This window comes from Piliocolobus tephrosceles, unplaced genomic scaffold (genome assembly GCF_002776525.5).
Source record: "Piliocolobus tephrosceles isolate RC106 unplaced genomic scaffold, ASM277652v3 unscaffolded_108, whole genome shotgun sequence".
Taxonomy (NCBI): Eukaryota; Metazoa; Chordata; class Mammalia; order Primates; family Cercopithecidae; genus Piliocolobus; species Piliocolobus tephrosceles.
This window is the reverse complement of record NW_022291865.1, coordinates 441497-468592: the sequence shown is the minus strand read 5'-3', so window position 1 is coordinate 468592 and position 27096 is coordinate 441497. Positions and strand designations below refer to the sequence as shown.

At 42.1% G+C, this 27096-nt stretch overlaps 1 protein-coding gene across 1 annotated transcript in view; it reads right to left on the bottom strand.

The window, feature by feature from the left end:
- Window positions 1-19469, bottom strand: part of LOC113219580 (FERM domain-containing protein 5-like) — a 334349-nt gene extending 314880 nt beyond the window's left edge. Inside the window, exon 1 of the mRNA XM_026447859.1 lies at window positions 19368-19469. Coding sequence (XP_026303644.1) covers window positions 19368-19469 — 102 coding nt within the window. The remainder of the gene's footprint in view (window positions 1-19367) is intronic.
- Between the last annotated feature and the right edge of the window lie 7627 nt (window positions 19470-27096).

Genomic DNA, 27096 nt, shown 5'->3' with positions numbered 1-27096 from the left:
GAGAAGATTAATAAATTGGACTCCATCAAAATTAAAACCTTTTGTGCTTCAAAAGATACCATCAAGAAAATGAAAAGACAACTCACAGACTAGGAGATAATACTTGTAAATCATCTATCTGATAAAGGACTCGTATCTAGAATATATAATAAACTCTTATAACTCAACAAAAAGACAAAAAACCCAATTTTTAAGTGGCCAAAGACTTGAATAGACATGTCTCCCAAAAAGATATACAAATGGCCAATAAACACACGAAAAAATGCCCAACATATTCAGTCATTTGGGAAATGCAAATCAAAACCACAATAAGATACTCCTTCACACCCGTTAGAATGGCTATAATTAAAAAATAATAATAATAATAAGGCAGACAATAGGGAGGATTGGCCAGGAGAAACTGGAACCCTTGAACCACTGTGGAAAAGGGTTTGACAGTTCCAAATGGTTTGAGCACTGTGGAAAAGGGTTTGAAAAAGGGTTTGGCAGTTTGCTGCCACACAGAGTTACCACACAACCCAGCAATTTCACTCTTAGGTATCCATCCAAGAGAAATAAAAAACATATTTCCACACAAAAACTTGTACAAAAATGTTCATAACATATTCAAGAGAAATGAAAACATGTCCACACAAAAACTTGTACATAAATGTTCATAGTATTATCCATAATAGCCAAAAAGTTGAATGTGCATCAACTGATGAATAAACAAAATGTGGTATATCTATGACCTATACAATGGGAAATTACTTGGCAATTAAAAAAATAAAGTATTCATTCATGTTACTACATGAATGAACCCGAAAAACATTATATTAAGTGAAAGAAGTTACAAAAGACCACATGTATGTATGATACCATTAATTAATATATCTAGAATATTTGTCTGGAGAGACAAAAAGTAGGTATTTGCCTAGAATAGGGAGCTATGGGGGGGCGTCAGAATTGGGGAATAACTGCTAATTAGTACGTTTATTTTGGGGTGATAAAAATGTTTAAAATTAGGTATCTTGATGGTTGCACAACTCCGAAAAAATACTAAAAGCTGTTGAAATGTACACCTTAAACAGATGAACTTTATGGTATGTAAATTGTATCTCAAAAAAGCATTATGCTAAGTGAAAGAAGCCAGACTCAAAAGATTACATATTGTATGATTCCATTTATAACACTGTGGAAAAGGCAAAACTGTAAGGACAGAAATCAGATTTGTGGCTGCCAGAAGCTGGAGAAAGAGAAGAGGACTGATCATAAAGGGGCATAAGAGAAATTTACAGGGTGCTGAAAATATTCCATATAAGGTAGTTACACAACTTGCATATATTTATCAAAATTCATAGAACTGTACAGCTAAAACAGTTCATTTTAATCTATGTAAATTGTACCCCAATAAATCTGACTTGCCAGGCACAGTGGCTCATGCCTGTAATCCACTGTGGGAGGCCAAGGCGGGCAGATCACAAGATCAGAAGTTCGAGACCAGCCTGGCCAACATAGTGAAACTCCGTCTCTACTAAAAACACACAAAAATTAGCTGGGCATGGTGGTGGGTGCCTGTAATCCCAGCTATTTGGGAGGCTGAGGCAAGGAGAATCGCTTGAACCTAGGAGGTGGAAGTTGCAGTGAGCAGAGATCACACCACTGCACTCCAGCCTGGGTGACAGTGTGAGACTCTGTCTCAAAAATAAATAAATGTAATAAAAAAATAAAAAGGCAAGTTTACATTGAGGAGATATAGCAAACTATATTTGGAAACCTGAGGTCAAAAGAATAGTGGAAATTTTTGAAATAGACCAGAACTCACCCTTACTGAGTTCTATAACATACGAGGAGCATGCCTCCTATGGATACCATCAGGTTTATATATTGCCTATGACAGACTGACAATATAGTCAAAAACATATGGACCATGGCAGAATTCCTCTTGGAATTCAGGATCAGTGTTAGAAAAAGTCCTCCCTCTGAAAGGCGAACTAGTGAAAGTCAACATAAAATTAAAGTTGTCTGGCCAAGTCCTCTAAATTACAGGGAAAATGACATTTAGAGTTGAGTCTTAAGAAATACCCAAGTCTAGGCGGGGCGCGGTGGCTCACACCTATAATCCCAGCACTTTGGGAGGCCAAGGCGGGTGGATCACTTGAGGCCAGGAGTTCGAGACCAGCCTAACCAACATGGTGAAACTCTATCTTTACTAAAAATACAAAATTAGCCAGGTGTGGTGGCATGCACCTATATTCCCAGCTACTTGGAAGGCTGAGGGAGGAGAATCGCTTGAACCCAGAAGGCAGAGGTTGCGGTGAACCAAGATTGCGCCATTGTACTCCAGCCTGGGCAACAAAACCGAAACTCAGTCTCAAAATAAATAAATAAATAAATACCCAAGTCTAATCAAAGTAAACAGTATCCTGTAGACTGGGATGTACCTTTAAAAAAAAGTAAGAAAAGGAAAAATTAACCTGTCTGAAAAAAAGTCATATTAGCATAGGTACAATAATCTGCATAAAAAGTCATATTAGCTTCGGTACAATAATCTGCATGAAGTAAGAGAAGAGAAGACTACCAGCCATTAGTAACTACTACTTAAAGGAGAAAGAAAACTGATTCTGGTAGATACATAATTACTAGAACTCTACTATAGAACAGAGATCATTTATAAGACTTTGAATCTGAAAGAATATCCCTCAAACTCATTTGATTCCCTTTGCCTTCCAAATAGCTTTCTCATCTGGTTTTCCAAAGTCTCTGATCCTAAAAGAAGTGCCTACAATGGCAGAAACTAGTATTCACTATTCCATTATAATTGACAAGCTAAGATTCTGGATTATATATAAAAAACAAAAGTTCTTATGATTTTGGTTAGCATGATTCAATCCCCCAGAAACTGAAATCTGTTGAACGAGGATATAAAGTTGTATTTTATGTTCTGCAAAACCAAAGACCAGATCATAGATGGAAGCAGTCACCAAGCTCTTCCTTTGACATCTCTTTCTTTAAAAGGAATATCTGTATTTATAAAGAATATCCTTCACAGAGGGAACACACACATTAAACAAACAACTTATAGAGCCAAGGATAAATTTCTTGAACTACAGAACGTCTGTGCTAAAAGGGGCTGGAGGAATCATCTATTTGTGCCTCCTCATTTGGCAGACAAGAGGGCTACACTGCAATTTTAAAGATTAAGTTACCTGACCAAGGTCTCAAAGTTAATCAGTGCCAGGCATTTAACACAGTTCTCCCAATTCACTCCAAGTTATCATCAGAGAGAAGGAAAACAACTGTAGCCAGGCACAGTGGTGTGTGCCTATGATCCCAGCCACTTGGGAAGCTGGAGTGAGAGGATCACTTGAGACCAGGACTTCAAGGCTGCAGTGTACTGTGCTCCACACTTGTATAGCTACTGCAGTCCAGCCTGGGCAAGATAGTGAGACTCCATCTCTTAAAAAAAAAAAAAAAAAAAAAAAAAGGCAAAGACGACAACTCTGTAGTCACAAAGACCTAAGTTCAAATCCCAGCTCCCCGACTTACTACTGTTGGGACATTAAGTTATTTCACTTCTCTAAGCCTCATTCTACTCATCTGTAATTAGAGATATCATTTTTTATCTTATAGATAAGATTAAATGAAAGAATGCATATAAAGTACTTAGCACAGAGACTGGAACAAAGAACCCAATAATTTTTTAATCAATTAACATATATTATAAATTAATGATATATAATATGGACATTACAGCAAATAACTACGACACAAAAATGACATGTTATAATATTCATAACTTATCAGTACCTTCATTTTCATTGTAATTATGCCAGAAATATTATTTTAAAAGGAACAAAGAATTACAGAGAAAGGATGTAAAAAAAAGAAAACTGGCCGGGCGTGGTGGCTCACACCTGTATTCCCAGCACTTTGGGAGGCCAATGCGGGCAGATCACTTGAGGTCAGGAGTTCGTGACCAGTCTGGCCAACATGGTGAAACCCTGTCTCCACTAAAAATACAAAAGTTAGCCAGGCATGGTGGTGGGCACCTGTAATCCCAGCTACTCAGGAGGCTGAGGCAGGAGAATCATTCGAACGTGGAAGGCGGAAGTTGCAGTGAGCCAAGATCATGCTACTGCACTCCAGCCTAGATGACAGAGTGAGACTCCGTCTCAAAAAACAAAAAATACTGCCAAGATACCATTTCTAAATCCTTAATTTTTATCTTTTTATTAGAACATAATTGATAATTATATTGGATTATTTATAAGTAGATAGGTTTTGACATATGATACTTGAGAATAAAATACTGACACATAATTTTGAAAAGTAACTGGATCCTAATCAAGTGAGAAAACATTCTATAGCAATTCTAAACCATAATCCCAAACTCAATAATAAACACATTTGGTTAGAAAAGCTAATTTAATCACTTTTTTATTTTTAAGACCAGGTCTTGGTCTGTTACCCAAGCTAGAGTACAATGGCTTGATGACAACTCACTGCAGCCTCCAACTTTGGGGCTTAAGCAATTTTTTCACCTCAGCCTCCCAAGTAGCTGGAACTACAGGAGCATGCCACTATGCCTAATTCTTTTTATTATTTTTTGTAGAGACAGCGGTCTCACTATGTTGCCCAGGCTGGTCTCAAACTCCTGGACTCAAGCAATCTTCCTGCCTCAGCCTCCCAAAGTGTTGGAGGCATGAGCTACTGTGCCCATCCTAACCTTTTTACATTTTTGTATTATGCAATAGTTATAGAAACACAAAAAGTTGCAAAAAATGGTATGGAGATGTCCCATATGCCCTTCACCCACCTTCCCCCAATGGTAAAGTCTTACATAAGTACAGTATGTTATCAAAACCAGGAAATTTACATCGGCACTGAAATATAATTCACATATCATATAATTCACCATTTTATAGTATACGATTAAGAGGTTTTTAGTATGTTCCCAGAGTTCTGCAACCCTCACCACTAACCACCTTTTAAAGTCATCATAGGCTGGGCACAGTGGCTCACACCCATAATCCCAGTACTTTGGGATGTTGACGTGGGAGGATTACTCAAGCCCAGGAGTTTGAAACCAGCCTGGTCAACAAAGCAGGATTCTGTCTCTACAAAAGAAAATTTTAAAAATTAGCTGGGCTTGGTGGCATGCACCTGTAGTCCCAGCTACTGGGGAGGCTGAGACAGGAGGATTGCTTGAACCCAGGAGTTCGAGGGTGCAGTGAGCCAAGATCATGCCACTGCACTCCAGCCTCAGCAACAGGGCAAGACCCTATCTCAAAACAAAACAAAACAAATAATATCACCATAACATAATCGTGAAGAATAGAAAACATGATGGGTTCATTTTTTCACCTACTTAACTCAAGCTATAGTTAACTTTACATTTGCTTTTGCTGTTTTTTGTTTTTTTTTTTTTGAGACGGAGTCTCACTCTGCCGCCCAGGCTGAAGTGTAGTGGTGCGATCTTGGCTCACTGCAACCTCCATCTCCCAGGTTCAAGCGATTCTCCTGCCTCAGCCCCTGAGTAGCTGAGATTACAAGCATGCAACACCGTGCCCAGCTAAGTTTTATATTTTTAGTAAAGACAGGGTTTCACCATGTTGGCCAGGGTGGTCTTGAATGCCTCACCTCATGTGATCTGCCTTCCCTCAGACTCCCACAGTGCTGGGATTACAGGTGTGAGCCACCACAGCTGACCCTACATTTGCTTTTTTTCTTGAGACAGTCTTGCTCTGTCACCCAGGCTGGAGTGCAGTGACATGATCTCAGCTTACTGCAACCTCCACCTCCCAGGTTCAAGCGATTCTCCTGCCTCAGCATCCCGAGTAGTTGGGACTACAAGCGCGTGCCACCACACTCAGCTAATTTTTTGTAATTTTAGTAGAGACGGGGTTTCATCGTGTTAGCTAGGATGGTCTCGATCTGACCTTGTGATCTGCCCGCCTCAGCCTCCCAAAGTGCTGGGATTACAGGTGTGAGCCACCACATCAGGCCTACTTGCATTATTTAATAATCATTTTTTTAGAGCTAATATTTTTATTCATACACATCTACAATCAACGTATGTTAAGCCCCTTGGTGACATCTTAGTTACTAGCTGTACAAAGATATCTCTGCTCTTCAAACAGTTCACAGTACACTGAGAGGCAGACATGTGAGAAAATATTCACATTTCTTTTTTTGAGATGGAATCTCGCTCTGTCGCCCAGGCTGGAGTGCAGTGGCACGATCTCAACTCACTGCAAGTTCTGCCTCCTGGGTTCACACCATTCTCTTGCCTCAGCCTCCCAAGTAGCTGGGACTACAGGGGCCCGCCACCACACCCGGCTAAATTTTTTTTACATATTTTTAGTAGAGATGGGGCTTCACCATGTTAGCCAGGATGGTCTCGATCTCCTGACCTTGTGATCTGCCCGCCTCAGCCTCCCAAAGTGCTGGGATTACAGGCCTGAGCCACCATGCCAGGAGAAAATATTCACATTTCAATATGGTAAGTGCTATAAGTCCCCCAAGGCACTGCCCAACAACAATGGGGAGGGAGTCTATCCTGGAACAAGAAGGCTGGCGATCCATGCAGTGAGAAAAGGTTCATACATAAGATGAGACAAGACAGTGCTGGAAAGGGAGGTAGCAGAGAGATTATGGAAGGCCTTTTATGCCATGCTAAAAGGCTCCTGTTATCCTGTAGGCAATGGGAAAACCATGTAGGATTTTTAAAAGAAAAAATAATTAGAGTTGCATTTGGGAAACATGTGAAAGATGTGAATGGGCCCACCACTCCATAGGAAGGTAAAACCTACACAATTCAGTCCCCACATCTGGCAAGGGCAAATGGGGAGCCAGGGAATGGAATGTGGTCAGCACTAAATAGTTAGTGGCCCGTCCAGCAGAGGGTTCTATACCCAGCACCAATGCACTGTGGCAGAGTATTGTGCAGTGAGGTGTTCACTATGACTCATTGATTGTTGAATATTTTAAATGTCACCCCCTCAGGCCAGGCCCAGAGGGCTCCTTTAAACCATTAAGCCTCTATCATCACACACAACTACAACAAAAAATAGATCTCAGCTGGCGCGGTGGCTCATGCCTGTAATCCCTGTACTTTGGGAAGCTGAGGCAGGTGGATCACCTTAGGTCAGGAGTTCAAGATCAGCCTGGCCAACATGGTGAAACCCTGTCTCTACTAAAAATACAAAAATTAGCCAGGTGTGGTGGCTTGAGCCTGTAGTCCCAGCTACTGGGGAGGCTGAGGCAGGAGAATTGCTTGAACCTGGGATGTGGAGGGTGCAGTGAGCCAAGATTGCGCCACTGCAGCCTGGGCGACAGAGCAAGTGTCCGTCTCAAAAAAAAAAAAAAAAAAAATCTCCAATGTTCTTTCATTATCCTCAACCTGCTTCTCCAGATTCTCCCTCCAGATTCTGACCAGGTATTTCTGCTTAAGGCTCCACTTAAGCTCTCACTTAAGGCTCTCACTCCAATCCCTCTGTTTCTCTGGTTTGATCTTTTGTTTCTCCATTTCGCCAATTATTTTAATTCTCCTTCCACTCTAACTTCGGCTCTCCAACGTAAAGACTTTACTAGCCATGGAAAGTCCACCTCCTGCCACCATGTCTACCCATCCCTGAAGCACCAGACCTGAAGACATAGTAGACACAGAGTCACATTGGTTCCATTAATCCATTAAGAAACTATTACCAAGAAAAGTTAATAGAAAACTCTAAACATATAATACAAATCCAGCTAAAGCCCACAGCTTTCAGGAATCTTTAGGTTGGAGCTCCAAGATGTCATTTTATACAATACAGATTTCCATTTGTTTGTACTGCCTCAATTAACTAAATACACAACACTCTTATGTTTAAAAATGAACTTAAAGTACACATATCACATTACGCCTTAGTGTACATTTACATACACTATGATTGCACCTATTTAATATCTCTTACCACCAAGAGAAGGTGTGACCATCACACAAAGAATCTGACCAACAAAAGTATAACAAGTATAACTAGGCAGTGATGGCAATTAGAAATGGTGATAAAAGACTCTATTAAATGAGAGGCTACAAGTATAAATTAGCATAAAGCAAAGGAGATAATAAAAGATGAACAGAAGGGCTATTTTGTTCAGGAAAGATGGCAAGAAATAAAATTGTGAAATTCAGAAAGTGAAGAAAAAGTAAAATTCTTCCACTTCTTTTGTCATTGTCTTTCAGAAAGTAGCTTAAGTGAGATAAATCATTAGTAAAAATAGTCCGTAATATTTTATAATGACACACTGAAAGATCTCATTTGCAGCAAGATAGTGTATCATTATATCTGTCTCTTTAAAAATAATCAGACTGACTAGTATACCCAATATTACAAATTAGAATATGGGTAATATCTCCTTTACCATAAAATTAGAAAGCAGTTCATAGATGTACATTTAATGTGGCTATTCATTTAAACAAACTTTTTAAAATTACATAAGATAGATTAAAAAGTAAGCAAAGAGGCCAGGCGCGGTGGCTCAAGCCTGTAATCCCAGCACTTTGGGAGGCCGAGACGGGTGGATCACGAGGTCAGGAGATCGAGACCATCCTGGCTAACACTGTGAAACCCCGTCTCTACTAAAAAAATACAAAAAACTAGCCGGGCGAGGTGGCGGGCGCCTGTAGTCCCAGCTACTCGGGAGGCTGAGGCAGGAGAATGGCGTAAACCCAGGAGGCGGAGCTTGCAGTGAGCTGAGATCCGGCCACTGCACTCCAGCCTGGGTGACAGAGCGAGACTCCGTCTCAAAAAAAAAAAAAAAAAAAAGTAAGCAAAGAAAGTATTACATTTTCAGATTAGCTGTGCTGCTTAGTTGGTTCGGTATTTTATGTCCCATAGCTACACCAAGCAAACTCCTCTCCCAGTTTTGTTAAAACCTATTTCACATGTGCTAGAATCTGAAGCTGGGCATAGTTTGAAGAAGTTCCATTCTAGTACTGGGACTTATGTTTTTATCAGAGTTTCACTGCTCAACAGTCAGATTTCTTTTGATAATATAACTTCCAAATGGCCTCCCAAAGAGCTGATGGGCTATTCTGTTAGATAGGTAAGTGTATACCGAGAAATTGCAGGTTTAATACGCCTTATAACATTCCAGGCATCATTGCCAATCCATGGAGTCCTTCTGACCTACAAACCTCCATTTCCATATAACTCTGGGCCTTTTAGAGTCTTCTAGAGGCAAGGTCAGCCATGGTGGCTCACGCTTATATTCCTAGCACTTTGGGAGGTTGAGGCGGGTGGATTGCTTAAGGTCAGGAGTTAGAAACCAGCCTGGCCAACATGGTGAAACCCCTTCTGTACTAAAAATACAAAAATTAGCCGAGCGTGGTGGCGCATGCCTGTAACCCCAGCTACTCGGGAGGCTGAGACACAAGAATTGCTTGAACCCAGGAGGCAGAGGTTGCAATGAGACAACATCATACCACTGAACTCCAGCTTGGACAACAGAGTGAGACTATGTTTAAAAAAAGAAAAAAAAAAACGCTTCTAGAGGCTAAAAATCTAAAAGAGGGCAGGCTGGATCTTAAATTACCTCTGGAAGTACATGAGATCCTTATGTGAATTGACTAATTCTGCTTTCTTGTGTCTTTTTGTTTGTTTAGTGTTTTTTTCTTTGTTTGTTATTGAGATGGAGTTTCGCTCTTGTTGCCCAGGCTGGAGTACAGTGGCGCGATCTCGGCTCACCACAACCTTAGCCTCCGTAGTTCAAGCGATTGTCCTGCCTCAGCCTCCAGAGTAGCTGGGATTACAGGCATGCGCCACCACACCCAGCTAATTGTTTTATTTTTAGTAGAGACAAGATTTCTCCATGTTGGTCAGGCTGGTCTCAACCTCCAGACCTCAGGGGATCCACCCACCTCGGCCTCCCTAAGTGTTGGGATTACAGGCGTGAGCCACCGCGCCCAGCCGTTCTTGTGTTCTGATCAATGTTCTTACCTGCTTGGTTCAAGTCTAACAAAACAAGAATCTTAGTGGCACCTCCTGCCTAGAGTATTTGGAATCCTTTGGAAATCCTGAAGCCAACTTTTCTACTCTATCCTCAAAATTAGACTGAGGCCCAGACTAGAGGTCCTTGGGTTAAGTCGGGGTGTAGAGAAAAAAGGCTCTGCACCTGTCTGGAGGTGAAGGATAATTTGCCTGACTGAGGAGTGCCTGGATGGAGTGCCAGACTATGAGGGTAACTAATGATTTGGCTTTTTCCTACTACAAGTTCACTGAAAGTGGCCAGACATTTGTGCGCCCTAGGGCATGCGGATTTGATGTACCACTATTTATTTCAGGTCTTGGGCCTGTGGGCCTTTGCTAATTTTTCTGGCTCCCACAATACCACTTCACAGCAAGCCCCCTTAATCTCTCCAATAAAGTGGAGTGTCTGTATTGTCAGTCATCCCCTATTCATCAGTCTTTAGACTATCCCTTCTTTTTCTCCTTTTCCAGAGCAAAATAACCTATTAGCATTGGCATTCTGCCGAACACTGATTGCCCAGTGCTTTCTTGGAGGTTCCCATCCCCAAAGCTCTAGCCTGGCATTGTGTTGAGTGCTAAAAGTACACCCTGTATAGGGCTGGGAACTTCGAAGCTGTCAGGGGTTCACTGGGGAATTCAGAGACGCAATCCTCGGTCCTCAAGAGAAGCTATTTTTGGTGGCCGCTTAGGTTTAGGAACAGAGATGCTGAAATGTGCCTTTTAGGACTCCATGGGTCACGTTTCTTAACTGTTAATGCACAATTGGGGCTGCACTATATTCGTCAAAGGATTTTCAAACATCAGCTAAATGTTGCAATTTGATACTCTCTTTTTTGTCAGATGATTAAACTGATCCCGAAGAGAAGAGTCCTCTTGGAAATAAAATTCATATGTAGTTACTGCAGCCACAGAATGAAGATTGAAATCTGAATCCACCTTTTCTTGACATAATGCCATTGCTTTGTGAAGAATCTTAATTTGTGTTATACAGTTTTAGAATTAGATTTAATTCATCACTAGCTTTATGCATTATTAGTTTAGATTGATTCCTCTCTGCATGTCAAGTATGATTGAAATTTACTGACAGTAATTTTCCCTAAGCAGATTTCTGTTGTTTGACTCAACTGTACCAGAGTAAGTCACATAAACACACTAATGAAAAAAACTAAAGACTTTACATTTTTAACTTTTCCACTTAGAAGTAGTCTGCTGTTAACTCAGTCTGGAATGCTCTTTACACATCCGCACACCATTTTATGCTTTTGCCAATTTTTTTTTTTTTTTTTTTTTTAAGAGACAAGGTTTCCATCTGTAGCCCAGGCTGGAGTACAAAAGCACAATCATAGCTCACTGTAACCTCGAACTCCTGGGCTTACGAAATCCTCCCACTTCAGCCCCCTCATGTAGCTAGGACTATAGGCATACACCAACATGCCAGCCTAAATTTTAAATTTTTTGTAGAGACAAGGTCTTGCTATGTTGCCCAGGATAGACTCAAACTCCTGGCCTCAAGGGATCCTCCTATGTTGACCCCCCCAAAGCACTGAGATTATAGGCATAAACCACAGCACCTGGCCCTGCTTTTGGCAATTTTTCACAGCCTGGTTCAAATTTCGTCTCCTTTGAAAAACAATTATTAATTTTTGAATCCCTCCCCATCTCCCAAACTCCAACCCAAATTTACATTGCCACAACATATCCCCTTGTCTTAGCTCCAAATTCTATGATGCTTTATAGTTTGTTATTTATGTGTTTGCAATCCCTAAGTTGTAAGCCCTTCCAACAGGGGCCTTGACTTTTCCTTTCCCCCAGTGCGTCAAGTTGTGAACAAAATTTGTTTGAAAAAACAATATACAAATATACAATAATCATACTTTTTTTAGGTCAGGGGAGACAAAAAATACTAACCAATAAATACAACAGCATCAAACTGGCATAATGACGCACTGCAGAATCTTTAGACTCCTACCCACTTGAAAATAGGTAAGCGTATCTGTAGACAACCTAGCATTCACCTTGCAAAGGAAGAGAATCTACTAAGACAATTCAGGAATAAATTAAAAGTTAGAAATGTGAGATTCATCATTCGCCTCTTCTTCTCCCTCACCTTTTACATCCAGTCAATCAACACCTGCCCATTTTACCTACTAAATATCTCTGTAATCCAGTAGTAGCAATTCTCAAACCTCATTAAGCCTAAGAATCACCTGCAAGACTTGTTAAACAGACTGCTGAACTCCATCCCCAGAGTTTTTGATTCACTAGTTCTGGGATGGAGTCAAGACTTTGCATTTCTAACAAGTACCCAGGTGATATGGATAATACCTATTATCCATAGGGTATATGGTATACCCAAATAGTATACCAAAAGTATGGCCAAAGTATTCTAGGGGCCATACTTTGAAAACCACTGCTTTATCCAATTCCTTGTTTCATTTTCCATGCTTTTCAGAGGCCTCACAATTTCTACTGAAGGAAAAGGGTTCCTGAGTTGTGACATAGTAAAATGACTCAAATGAGGCATAAGAATAGCTAGTTTTGGTCCTGATTTTGAATGGTTTCTCTTGGTGGGCAGTCGTTGTCTGAGGCTTTGAACTGATCTTTAACACACAGGAATGAGTTCTAGGCGTTTATGGAGTGGTCCAGAGCACCTCTTAATACGAAGCAGCAGATGAGGTCATGGTAATTCAGGGAGTCAGAAGTGGAAGGGTGGGGGGTTGAAAGCTATAATCACTGTCAAAGGGGTGTTTTCTGTAGACAAGTGAATGGAGCTATTGTACACAAACTCAGTGGTTGCCAAGCATGTGGCCCAATTATTTTGCCTTCATGAGCATGGCACGGAAGGATCTCTTTAGAGAACTTGATTCACACGAGTTTGTGTTTAGTCTAATGGTAGCAGGCAAAAGCCTAGGGAATTTGAACCTAAGAGTCTTTACAAGTTCCTGCCTCCCAAATCTAGGATATGATACTAGAAAGTTGGTAAGACCACAAAAGTAAAACACAATCCTTAAAAATAATACAACAATTACAACTGTTGAAAGACCAATATAGGGGCCTATCTTGGTCAAAATGTTGACAACAATAATGAAGATCACATGTTGACCTTGGGAGGCAAAAGGTTCATAATTTAAATGTCTCTGAGACGGTTTTAGCTCATGGAGAAACTGGAGGTTGGGAGTATGTGAACTTAGACCCTCTGCTCTCCCTGGTTTATCTTTGGCTCTACCTGTATTTAAAGTGCTTGTAAAAATCCAGACTTTTTTTTTTTTTTTTTTAGAGACAGAATCTTGCTCTGCTGCCCAGGCTGGAATGCAATGGCGCTATCTCGGCTCACGGCAACCTCCGCCTTCCAGGTTCAAGCAATTCTCCTGCCTCAGCCTCCCAAGCAGCTGGGATTACAGGCATGTAACACCATACACCTGGTTAATTTTTGTATTTTTAGTAGAGATGGGGGTTTTACCATGTTGGCCAGGCTGGTCTTGAACTCCTGATCTCAAGTGATCCTCCCACCTCAGTCTCCCAAATTGCCAGGATTACAGGCGTGAGCCACCATGTCTAGCCAAAAGTCCAAAAAGTTTTATTGGTCACCAGGGTCTAGGGTCTTAAAAGGAATGGAAGACCTGCTTCAATTGCCAGGATAGACATATGAATTGGCGATTTGCTGTCTTAGGTGAAACACCATTCTCCCTGCAACATGGGAATGGAAATGCTTTAGTATCCTTCAAATTTCCTAGCTGCATAAGAAAACCACTGAGGTAGTTGGCCTAAGCCCCAAAGGGTCAAGGCCAGAAAACAGAGGGGCAACAAGCATCACCTGGCCTCCAGGAAAGCAGCACTGTCCTTTCTGGGCACTACAGAAGTGAGAAACAGAAGCTATAAGGTTGCTGCCAAATCCTCCATGCTATTCACTTCTTTAGTACAAGCCCTAACTAGGCACATTTGGGGGATAAGCAACTCACAGTAGGCTACTCCATGAAACAGGGTCTGCAGAGTCAAACAGGATGTTATAGATGAGGCTATCAAAGGTGAATTCAGCTTAAAATAGATATAACTAGAAACAGGATGGGACGCATGGTTCGCTTCCTCTTGGAGCAAGAGGTGAGAAAATGAAGCTGTGAGGAGGTCTGTCTCCTGTTTTATGGGGTATTAAGGGGGAAAATGTGAGGGAAACTTCTGTAGCTATGGTGATCTCTACACTCAAAATCCTAATTCTGGCAGAACTCTAACACTCCATGAAGTACTGCATCACATAGTATTCATTTGATCTAAGTCCTCTAAACTTGCACAGATGGAGGCGGGGGGACCTGAAAGTTTTGAAATCCTAAAAGACAAACCAAAAGTCATAGGAGCTATACCAACTGGCACTCCACTAATTCAACAAAGGATAATTGCAGAAACTGATTTCATAAATACCTCAAAGACCTCATAAATACCACACTAACATACTGTACTTCTCACCAAGGAGAGGGGTCACACAGCAAAATGGTTTGCAATGGAATGGATTAAAACTATAAAGGGTTATACAATTGTTAGAACTGTTTATTATTTTCAGGAATAAGAAATTTTGAAGTGAAGTTAACATAGTAATCATGTAGCACAAATTAGAACAAATATTTATTGAACTAAAACTATATAAGGCATCGAACTAGATGTGATAATTCTTGGGGTTTATGATTTATAGCTTTCTCTTAATCTATTATAAATTCGAGTGCCTGGCAAGCACAGGGCTCAATATATTTGTTCTCTCCCTCCCTCTCTCACCCTAGCTACCACAGCTACTAAGTGTTTGAGCCACAATCAAATCCAAATATTGGTTATACTATGGAAATGCCCCTGCACACACATTCTGCTTATGGTAGTATCTTATTTAACTGCACAATTTAACCTGGCTGCTTAATCCATTATTTTAATGTGTCTCCCAGTAAAATCAAATTCATTTCTAAAGTAGCTCACCTTTCAGTAACCACAAAAAACTGATTAACATTTCCGACTTGAAAATAGGTATTTTTTCAACACATATTTCTACTAGAAATTTTGCAATATATATTCTTTTAATTTATAAACTATTGCAAGCTGAAAGACAGTTAAAAATCTATTCCTGGCCGGGTGCACTGACTCACACCTGTAATTCCAGCACTTTGGGAGATGAGGCAGGTGGATCACGAGGTCAAAAGATAGGGACCATCCTGGCCAACATGGTGAAACCCCGTCTCTACTAAAAATACAAAAATTGGACGGGGGTAGTGGTGGATGCCTGTAATACCATCTACTTGGGAGGCTGAGGCAGGAGAATCACTTGAACCGGGGAGGTCGAGGTTGCAGTGAGCTGAGATGGCACCACTGCACTCCAGCCTGGGCAACAGAGCGAGACTCCATCTCAAAATAATAATAATAATAAAAATAATCTATTCCTTATAAGCAGGGCATGGTGGTGCACTTCTGTAGTCCCAACTACTTGGGAGGCTGAGGCGAGAGAATCACTTCAGCCCAGGAATTCAAGTCCAGCCTGGGCAACACAGCAAGATCCCGTTTCTTTTTTTTTTTTTTTTTTCTTTTTTTTTTGAGACGGAGTCTCGCTCTGTCGCCCGGGCTGGAGTGCAGTGGCCGGATCTCAGCTCACTGCAAGCTCCGCCTCCCAGGTTCACGCCATTCTCCTGCCTCAGCCTCCCGAGTAGCTGGGACTACAGACACCCGCCACCTCGCCCGGCTAATTTTTTTGTATTTTTTAGTAGAGACGGGGTTTCACCGTATTACCCAGGATGGTCTGGATCTCCTGACCTCGTGATCCGCCCGTCTTGGCCTCCCAAAGTGCTGGGATTACAGGCTTGAGCCACCACGCCCGGCCCGTTTCTTTTTTTTTTTTTTTTTTAGACGGAGTCTTGCTCTGTTGCCCAGGCTGGAGTGCAGTGGCCGGATCTCAGCTCACCGCAACCTCCGTCTCCCGGGTTCACGCCATTCTCCTGCCTCAGCCTCCCGAGTGGCTGGGACCACAGGCGCCCACCACCTCGCCCGGCTAATTTTTTGTATTTTTAGTAGAGACGGGGTTTCACCGTGTTAGCCAGGAGGGTCTCGATCTCCTGACCTCGTGATCCGCCCGTCTCGGCCTCCCAAAGTGCTGGGATTACAGGCTTGAGCCACCGCGCCCGCGCCCGTTTCTTAAAAACAGAAAAATCTATTCCTTAGGATATTACATGCCTAAGCATGTAAATGACTCCTTCAGTACACTGAGTTGAAAGATATTAGGTATCTTTTCGTTTTTTAATTTTCCCTATTTTCTCCCAAATAACAAAGGAAGGTGATAAATGTGGTAAATAAATAAATATATATATATATATATCCATAAATGAAACAGATGAGTGAAGAACAGATGAGTAGACTAGATCTGCATTTACGAGGCAATGACCTTCAAAAGGGGCAGGGAGCTGTTAACAATGTTCTTCACAGGGGAGCAATTATACTACAAACCTCCGATGTATACTTTCATTTCTCATGGTCTACAAATACATTTGCATATCAGAAAGAGTGAAAGAATAGACTGGTGACTGTGGCAACCTTCACTGAAAACATATAAGGTTTTTTCATTACCTTAATAATTACATCCTAAATGCCAGATCAGAATACATGCTGCATTACGAAAGGACAAATACTTTGATGGAATTTCCTACAACTGAAATTTACCAAATGTAACTATCATGACTCCAACCCAGTGATACATTTCTGATTCTGTAATACCCTAAGTAGTCTCTGATTATGCTGAGGCAGTAAAATCATTCTAAAATAGATACCTTATTTAAACAAAAATATGGCATACAACATTTCAAGGAAAATGAGTTCAAATTATCACCCTAAAAATTAAAATATACAGTGCTACAATGCCTAAAATGTTGGGAATATTGCTTAACCTAATAAGAAGCTCACAGATCCTTTCCATACTGATTTAAAAGATCCTGTGCCTAGTATTTAACAAACAGTATTTAACAAATAAGCACGTGCACACATACACATACACACACACACACACACACACACACACTACAGAAATGCATGAGGAAAAGTTGATAAGAAAAGCTCAATTTCTAAATGTTCAAGAAAGCTACATGCAGAAAATATTATTTTCATATAAGATACTGTCTTTTTGCTACATTTCCTCACATGAGTAAAAACAAAAGCAATTTACAAAAGTGGTGCCAAAGAATGACAACATTACATATACTTTACAATCCCTGTTTTTTAGATTCCACGCAAAAATCACAATGCACAATCACTAACATGTCTAGACAGTGGACACTTACTACAGTGTGGCCATATTACACCAAGCTTACTTTTTTAAGTGGCCTAGATATTTTATAAAATTAAATTGCAATAATGTAAAATGAGAGCAGTAGGAAAATAACCACAACCATAGTAGGATATAGCAAGCACAAACCCAATAAGTCCTATTTAACTCAAAAATATTCTTTTTCTAAATGGTAATAAAAACTACCCACAATTATAATACCAGTCAAACAACCTCAAAGGTTCCACTAACTGGGAAAAAAATAACTAGTTGCCTCATTGCAATACTTCAAAACCACAAGGTTAACAATCATTTCTAGCGAAATGGTGATGAGAATTGTGTTTTGTTTGTATTCTACACCTTGGCAAAAGTTAGTGACCTGCCTCGGAAATTATTTCACATACCCCAAAAGTATTCTTAGGACTCATGAAGTATAAATCTCACACTGCCCTTGACATGCTATTGGACAAATGCTTTAAATTTTAAAGGATAAAGACTTTTAAAAAGCTCTAGACAATATACTCAAATGGTGAAGATGTCAACTCAATGTATTCTCCTACCCCAGCAAAAGAAAAAAAACAAAAACAAATTGGACATGGCACAACGATACAATAGGAACAAAAAGTAGTATTCCACTCATTCAGCAAGGAAATAATACAGAGCATCTCTCTATCATATTCAACTACAAAAATCCTTTCACTTGATGGCTAGCATCTTTATGACTGCTTAGTCTGTATTTAAGTGGCCTTAAAAAGAGATTTTGTGCTCTTTCTCTACCCTCATGGATCTTTGGCAACAGTCAGCACTTATACCCAGGGCTGGTTTCGAGGGGAGGGAGAAAAGGGAAAGTGAGAAGGCTGAACTGAGCACGGAGTCAGCAGGGAGCAGCTGCTCTCATACACTACCCAGTGTCTTTCTCACACACCGCTATTTTCCGCTATTGAGCACTGTCAGCAAAAATAAATAAATAAGGAGGCGGGGGGCAAGGAGACACTGAGGGTAGGACCCAGGCCGACAGTTTTTGTCTGTCACATCTGAGCCAGAAGCCTCCTCTGTTTTCCTGCTGCAAAGGCAAAGGATCAGGTGAGACCCCTCCGGGTCCAGCTCAATTTGCTTCTCCACAAAGAGCAGCTTCCGGCGATGAGCGCAGGATCCTCCTGGCTGATGAACTGAACACCGGAGCATTGTCAATGTTTTCAATCTCTGACTTTTTCATAAGGGAGGAGAGAGGGCTGTGACTGCATTCCCGGGAAAGACTACTACTCCTGACGTGCACACAGCAGTAGTGAAGGAACAGGAGCAAGAGGTTGTAAAAATCCCTTCAAAAATACCAGGTTCTGAAAGAAATGCTGTTCAGCATTACCGTATTGTTGGCGTTTTTCGTAAGTCGCCGATTCTTCCTGGCCACCGCCAAGCCCCAAATCGCTGGGACTTGTTGCTAAATCTTTACCTCACGTCCCCCAGAACCGCCCAACACAATTAGATTTGGGGGTCGAAAGGCAGGAGGGGGCCTAAATCTCTAAAGCCCAGAGGACTGGGCTTCCTTCAATAGGCCACTCCGCATGGGCTGCGCGTTCAGTTCTACCTTCTGAAAGCTCTGACTCACAAATGGGGTGGGGGGGGAGGAATTATGACATAAACCATTATCCTTCCAACCCAAGAGAGATAAGAAAAGCCAGCCACACGTCCTTGCCCGGCCAGAGAGCCAAAGCCTGAGCCCCCGACGGGGCGGCCGGGCTAGGAGCCTACAGCCCTACCCGCCTCCCTCTGGGCGCCCCGGAAAGGTGCACCCTACCCGGGCGGGCTCGAGGAACCAGGACGGGGCGCCCTCACCCAAGGAGAGCAGGGGAGGACTTGGGGGTGTGGGACGCGGAGACTAGCCCCGCGGCGGCGGTGACACACCGGGTGCCAGGGCTCCGGCAGGGGCTCCGGTGAAGGCGCCCTGCAGCACTAGGGTGGTCCGCCGCAACCAGGAACGGACAAAGCACGGCGCTGGGGCTGGGGCGACCCCCGGACAGCGGCCGCCGCCGGTCAAGTTGATCGGACTTGGGGGACGAGAGGGTCCCGTGGGCGGGGCGGGGCGGCGCGGCGCTAACCTGGATGGTGCAGGTGTACTCGCTATCGTCCAGCAGCCGCACGGTGCAGCTGTACTCGCGCTCCAGGCTCCTGCTGCTGCCGCTCATCAACCTGCTCAGCATCTTCCCGCCCGCCTGCCCGCCCGGGAGCGACGCGGCGACGCTGCGGACCCTGAACCAGGCGTCCCTCAGCCCCGCAGCTCCGCACCGACCCCGGGCACCTGCAACATCACCCCGGCCCCGTCGCTGCCGGTGCCTCCTGCTGGCCTCGTTCCTCCTCCTTATCCTCCTCCTTCCTTCAGCCGCCACCGCCTCCCCCCAGCCCAGATCAAGCGCCGGGCTCTGTCTCCTCGGCGCCCCAGTGCCCGTGCCCAGCTCGCGGGGCGGGGCCTCAACCGGAGGGGGCCAATGGGGATCAGCGCGGCGGAACCGAGTGGCAGACCAAAGAGCCAATCGGAATAGAGTACTGAGATGATGGGCGGGGTAAAGAAGCAATCACAGAAAAGCAGTGGGACCTAGTCAAGCTGGAGCAGCCCTCTAGCGTCCCAAATGAGGGGCTCCTCTCCGCCCCGTGGTTCCTATGGATGCTGTTTCCCCTCCCCCGGGCCAGGTGTGAGCACCCAACTGGATTGATGTCTGCCGCCTGAAATATACTTAATCTGCGTTTCTGAAGCCAAGCCTCGCACCCTTCAACGCCGCGGTTCCCGCCCTCTTGGGAGCCGGAGCGAGGAGGCGGCGGGATTCTGGATCATAGTCCCTGCACCTGCAGAATGCGGGTACCTCTCGCTCCAGATCAGGCGACTGCCCCCGACCTGTGCTGTACCCTAAGTTGGCCGGTCTGGCCTCTGTGCTCCAGCCCTCTTATTTTGGGAAACAGGAGCTACTTAAATAAAAGCTAAAGGGACCTCAGAGGTTCTTAAGTACTCGGGTTTAATCCCCTAAAAAATCCTCCACTCTAACACCCTTTGCCTTCTTTTTATTTCAGAAGACAAAAGGAGACCGCTCCTTCAGCTGGTAGGGAGCAGAGGAAGCAATGAATCTTCTCCTTGCACTTTTAGAACTGGAAATTATGTCTTCAGACTTTCTCAGCAGAACAACATAGTATGTCAGGAGGTGTACATCACAAAGAATTGTCTCCTTCTCTTTGTCTCCCGAGATTTACAGACTTCAAGGTTTTTTACCAAAACTTCACTAAGAGACATTCTCCCTCAAAGATTTTCGATGGGAGGAAATGTTATAAAATAATTGTGTCGACCGGCGCAGTGGCTCATGCCTGTAATCCCAGGACTTTGGGAGGCCGAGGTGAGAGGATCACCTGAGGTCAGGAGTTCGAAACCAGCCTGACCAACATGGTGAAACCCCAACTCCAGTAAAAACAAAAACAAAATTAGCCGGGCGTGGTAGCACGCGCCTGTGATCCCAACTACTCGGGAGGCTGAGGCAGGAGAATCTCTTGAACCCAGGAGGCGGAGGTTGCAGTGGCCCAAGATGGTGGCCATCGCACTCCAGCCTGGGGGACAAGAGCAAGACTCCGTCTCAAAAAAATAAATAAATAAATAATCATGTCAACATAGAACATGAATGCTGTAATAAATATATTAATTTAAAATAATGAAATAGGCATAATTTCCTGTTATTTTCATTTACACTGTTCTTGTTTATAGGTAAAACGTATAACAAAAATGAAACTCTACATTAACCTAGAAAACTATTCCGCCTTTAAAGTATGCTTCTTCCCTAGTGTCTTTGGATTCCAATATTTTTCCCAATTTTTTTTTTTTTGCATGGGGAGATTCATTCTCATTCATTCTCTCTCTTTCTCTCTCTCTCTCTCTCTCTCCCTCCCCCTCTCACTCCCCCTCTTCCTCTCTATCACCTTAGTAACCTGGACTGCTCTTATTGGTTGCATTCTCCTTCGTGGCATTTAATAGACATAGGAGCGGGTTTTTCTTTCTAGTGCAATTCTGATGAAGTTAGTTATGACTCCAGAACTAGTAAGTCAAGTGTTCCAGGCATAAAACCAAGCATGAACTCCACTACTTTGTAGCTTCGGCAGGTAGTCTGATGCCTGAAACATAATAGGTATTCAATAAATGTGGAACTGAATACAAAAATTAGCCAGGTGTGGTGGCGAGCACCTGTAGTCCCAGCTACTGGGGAGGCTGAGGCAGGAGAATCGCTGGAACCTGGGAGGCAGAGATTGCAGTGAGCCGAGACTGTGCCACTGCACTCCAGCCTGGGCGACAGAGCGAGACTCGGTCTAAAAAAAAAATGTTGAATTGAGTAAAGGGAATTGATAGGTATTCTACAGCACTTAAATCCCAGAGGAAGAAGACCTGTGAAGAAACTCAAAATTTTAGGAAGATCTTGGAGACAAGTAAAATTATTAATATGCCAAAGTGATATTCTACAAAGCTCAGCTTTGTTATGTAGCTGGAAGAAGATAATGAAATATTTCAGGCTGAGCGTGGTGGCTCACACCTGTAATCCCAGTACTTTAGGAGGCCGAGGTGGGTAGATCACGAGGTCAGGAGTTCAAGACCAGCCTGGCCGTCATTGTGAAACCCTGTCTCTACTAAAAATACAAAAATGAGCCGGGCATGGTGGCACGTGTCTGTGGTCTCAGCTACTCAGGAGGCTGAGGCAGGAGATTTGCTTGAACCTGGGAGGCGGAGGTTGCAGTGAGCCGACATTGGGCCACTGCACTCTAGCCTAGGAGACAGAGCGAGACTCCGTCGAAAGAAAGAAAGAGAGAGAGAGAAAGAAAGAAAGAGAAAGATTTCAAACAGGAAGAGCTTTTGTTGAAGGCAAAAGTTACTGTTTGTTATAGAATCAACAAAAGCAAGAAAAAATGTCCAAGCTAGAGGAAGCCCATTAGTGTGATGGTAGTGAAGTGTTTTTAACAGGTTATCCAAATAAGCAGCTGTTAGAATAAAAAGGCAAAGCACTATGAATCCAGAAAAGCTCTAAGGAACTGAATGCAGTCTTCTTTCAAAGTATGGCCATAGTTGCAATCAACAGGGGTGAAATTGTATCTGCTATGTCAATGTGTTAAGCAGCATCCTTGCTTAGTCTGAGAAAATCATGACTAAGTCTGGGTGCAGTGGCTCATGCCTATAATCCCAACATTTGGGAGGCCAACGCAGGCAGATCGCTTGAGCTCAGGAGTTCAAGACCCACCTGGGCAACATGGTGAAACCCCATAGCTATAATAATAATAATAATAATAATAATACAAAGATTAGCTGGGTGTGGTGGCGTATGCCTGTAGTCCCAGCTACTGGGGAGGCTGAGGTGGGAGGATTGCTTGAGCCTAGGGGGAGGGGAAGGTTGCTGTAAGCCAAGATCACACCACTGCACTCCAGCCTGGGTGACAGAGCCAGATCCTGTCTCAAAAAAAATAATTATAATAATTTTTAAAAATTACATCTGCTGAGATTCTGTCCTCACTGAAAGACCAGTTAGCTATTCATTCATGCTTAGGTGTAATATCCAGAGAGAACTTCAAACTCTGCCTTCTTCTCTGATACAAAACACTTTGTGAGGAAAACAGAGAATGAAAAAATAATGGAAGAAAAGCAAGAATCTAGATGTATGCCTCCACAACAAAGTTGTGTATGCTTCCACAACAAAGTTCATGTATGCCTCCACAACAAAGTTCATGAGAAGCATAAGGGGAGTTAGAAAGCAAGGGCTCATATAAAACCAAACTGAATTTTGGGAGGCTGTGCAGAAGAATCAATTGAGCCAGGAGCTGTGACTGTACCACTGCACTCCAGCCTGGACAACAGAGCAAGACTTTGTCTCTAAATAAAATAAAAAGTAAAACCAAACAGAAATATTTTGTTTATCTTTGTTTTCCTCAAATCTATTAATCAGGACGCCCAGAATGGAAAGGGTTTATTTAATAAAAGGCCTTATTTGCCCTTGAGAACCAGCGTGCTACAGCTTTCATGTGTCTTTGAGTATAACGGAGGACACGTTTAAAAATAAGAGTCCAAATTATAATGGCTCTGAACCCCCACCTTGCAAATTATCAGAATATCAGCCCTCTTTTGAATTTCTTTTCCTTCTCTACTAAGAGGGAGTCCCCAGGGGAGGTATCCCCCACATATGCCTGAAATAATTGAACAAAGCATTCATCAGTTTGATTCGTGTCTCTGCTTCAGATATTCCTCAGTCCCTGCTGTTCTGGGACACTGGTCTCTCTCTTTAGCCAATGCAATCTTCACCATTGCTTTAGATTTTGGCAGGAAGAAGCACTGCCCTCTCTTCACCAGGACATGACAAACACAGGCCCTTTCCATCAAAGTTTTCCCCAACACAGCTAAGAACAGGCTGTAACTCCTAACAATATTTAGAAAAAAAAGAATAATCCAAAGTGTAACTTGCAAGTATGATATAGCTACTCTCAGAGTCTCATGGACTATGGAACAGACACAGACCTGGCCTTACTGTCAGGCTTCCATTCTGGTTCATGTGGCTGAAGATAGTTTCACCTCTCCAGCAAGAGTTCCCCTGACTGTGTCTTAGGCATTTACTCCCAATCACTGTGAAGAAAACAACTCTCCTTACCCAGGTTAGGGTCCACTTTCCAAGTCCCATTTTCTGTCCCAGGTGCTATCTCTTCCTAGAATGCCTAACCATGGAAATATCTACTCTTCTGGAAGAAACCCCACCCTGCATGCCCAAGGGTATGACCTTGACCTCTGATTCAACAGGGCCATCATTATCAGAACACAATAGTCAACATCAGCACATTTCTCACAAAGGTTGAATTATTCAGTCTTCACGCATGGGTCAAGGTAAAGCCTTGTCAAAGCCAGTCCAGTCCCTTTGCATAAGTATCTCTCCAGTAGAGCAGTGAAAATCATGCCTGTCCTTGCTTTCCTATATTCATTAGGTCTCAGTTTCTGCTCTCCAAAGAGCAGGGACTCAAAAGGACAGTCACATCTCCACAGAAATAATAACGCATTGACACATATATGCTCTAAATCTGCAGAGAGGAAAGAAACAGATTTTCTGTTCTTCTCTTCAATGTCTGCAGAAGCAGTACTTCTACTTCACACACAAAGATTTGCATATTCAAATGAAGCACTCTGTTTCTCAGTCGAAAGCATTTATATTCAGGTTAATGGTTGCTTTATAGTTTTCTAAGGGTAATACATGTCTACTTGCCTGAATATGAGTGATGAAACAATTCATGTAGTTTTCCCAGAGTAGTCTGCTCTTGAAGAAATGCTCTAGTTTTCACATTTATCAGGACAGAAAACCACATTCAGTTTAAGAGACAGTTTTTCTACCTAACCTTTAGACCTTTGGTTAGCCCCCATTACATTTAGAAGAGGTGTTTTTTATATGGAAATATAAGCAGTGCACGTGCTTTTTAAAATTCCAAACTACAAACATTTATTGAGCGTTTACTATGTGTTAGGCACTGTGACAATGTTCTAGAATATGTAAGGCATAGCCCAGATATGGGAAAATGAAATAAATCAAGAAGTTTATTTAAAAAAATTATTCACAATGTAAGAGAGAGTATTAGATGTATGTAAATTAGCTATAATACAATACAGGGAGCAGGATCAAAGTACTACAAGAGCACAACAAATGGTATAATTATGTAGGCTTAGTTAGGAGAGACAGTGAAGCCTTACAGAGAAAGCATTTGTGTTGGGCCTTGAGGACTAGAGTAGGGTCTTGATTGTGAAGAAGGCAGCAAAGATGAGTATGGGATGAGGAGTGACATTTAAGTAGAGGAAATTGTATAAGCAAAGACACAGAGGTCCAAATAAGCATGAGTATAGCATGCTCTAGAAACTGCAAGTATCCCTGAATGGATAGCATGTGAGGTGCCTTGGCCAGAAAGAGATGGACTAAAGCCAGGTCATGTAGGACCTTCATTGCCTTGCTTAGGAGTTTGAACTCTGTTGCATAGTCAGTAGGCAGTCATTGGAGATTTTTAAATAGAGACGTGACAAGATCAGATCTGTGTTTAAAAATGATAATTTTGATAGCAGTGTAAAGGATTAAATTAGAATACGAAGAAATTATTTGCTGGGGGAAAATGGATTCTGAAAACAATAGAATATCTTTAATGAAGAATCAGAAGCATTTATAATAGGTGTCTTAGATTTGGGTGACAGGCTTTATTATATTCTCCAATTATGACTCATTTTTCTTATATTCCCAGCTAGTTTTCAGCCATTATTCTAGCAACAAACATAAATGAAACAAAGCAAATTAATTTATTCAAAAAAAAGTATTGGTGGTCCAACATGTGCAAGTCCCTAGGCCATATGCTGACAGAATTCCAGAATTCAAAGATGAATAAAACATATCTCCAATCTTCATAGAACTTACAGTCTCATGCAACTGGAAAAATTACTTCAACATTTATTAAATCATCAGTTTATGTAGATTGATATTCAATATACGTTGGTTAAAAAAGATATAAAGGGGAAAGGCAGGAAATATATGAGAAATAGCCCAAAAAATGTGAGCAAAGAAAATATATAAAGAAGAAATCAGAATAGCTCATATTTCTTGGCCAAGTGCCATGGCTCACACCAGTAATCTCAGAACTTTGGGAGGCTGAGGCAGGTGGACTGCTTGAGACCAGGAGTTCAAGACCAGCCTGGCCAACATGGCAAAACCCCGTCTCTACTAAAAATACAAGAATTAGTTGGGCTTGATGGTGCGTGACTGTAGTCCCAAATACTCAGGAGGCTGAGGCAGGAGAATCACCTGAATCCAGAAGGCAGAGGTTGCAGTAAGCCGAAATCACGCCACTGCACTCTAACATAGGCAAGAGAGTGAGACCCTATATTAAAAGAAAAAAAAAAAAAAAAAACAGAAAATAGTGTCAGTTGACCACTTGCTCTGTGAAATGAGATATTTAGTATTCGTATACTTCCTCCTACCTCCATATTCCAACTCCCAATTTTATTGCTTCTATTATTTCTAGTTTGTCAGGGTTTATAATATTTATAGCTTTTGGCATACAAGGTGACTTCAAAAAGTTTATGACAAAAGGGAATTCAAAGATAAACAAAAATATAAACTTTCTCAATATAAGCTCCATCAAGTTCAAGGCACTTTTGTAAGTGATGATATCAGCCATTTAGTCCATCCCTAAATGAGCATCTTAGGAATTTAACCATGTCAATGCAGTCTTTTACATTAAAATGTGTGCCCTTTAAAGATTAGTTAATATTAGGAAACAAAAAGAAGTTAGAAGGATGGTAAGGTGGATGCCTAGTGATTTCCCATCAAAACTCTGACAAAATTGTCCTTGTCTGATGAGAGGAATGAGCAGCAGAAATACTGTCATGGTGGAGGAGGAATCTCTGGTGAAGCTTTCCCAGTCTTTTTTTTTTTTTTTTTTTTCTTTGCTAAAGCTTTGGCTAACTTTCTCAAAACACTCTCATAATAAGTACATGTTTTGGTTCTTTGGCCCTTCAGAAAATCAACAAGCAAAATGCCTTGAGAATCCCAAAAAACTGTCGCCATGACCTTTGCTCTTGACTGGTCCACTTTTGTTTAGACTGAACCATTTCCACTTCTTGGCAGTCATTGCTTTGATTGTGTTTTTGTCTTCAGCACAATCTGGTAAAGCCATGGTAAACTGTTAGAGCCATGTTTCATCTTCTGATACAATTCTTTGAAGAAATGCTTCAGGATCTTGATCCCACTTATTTAAAATTTTCTTCGAAAGCTCTGCTCTTGTCTTCGGTTGATCTGGATGCAA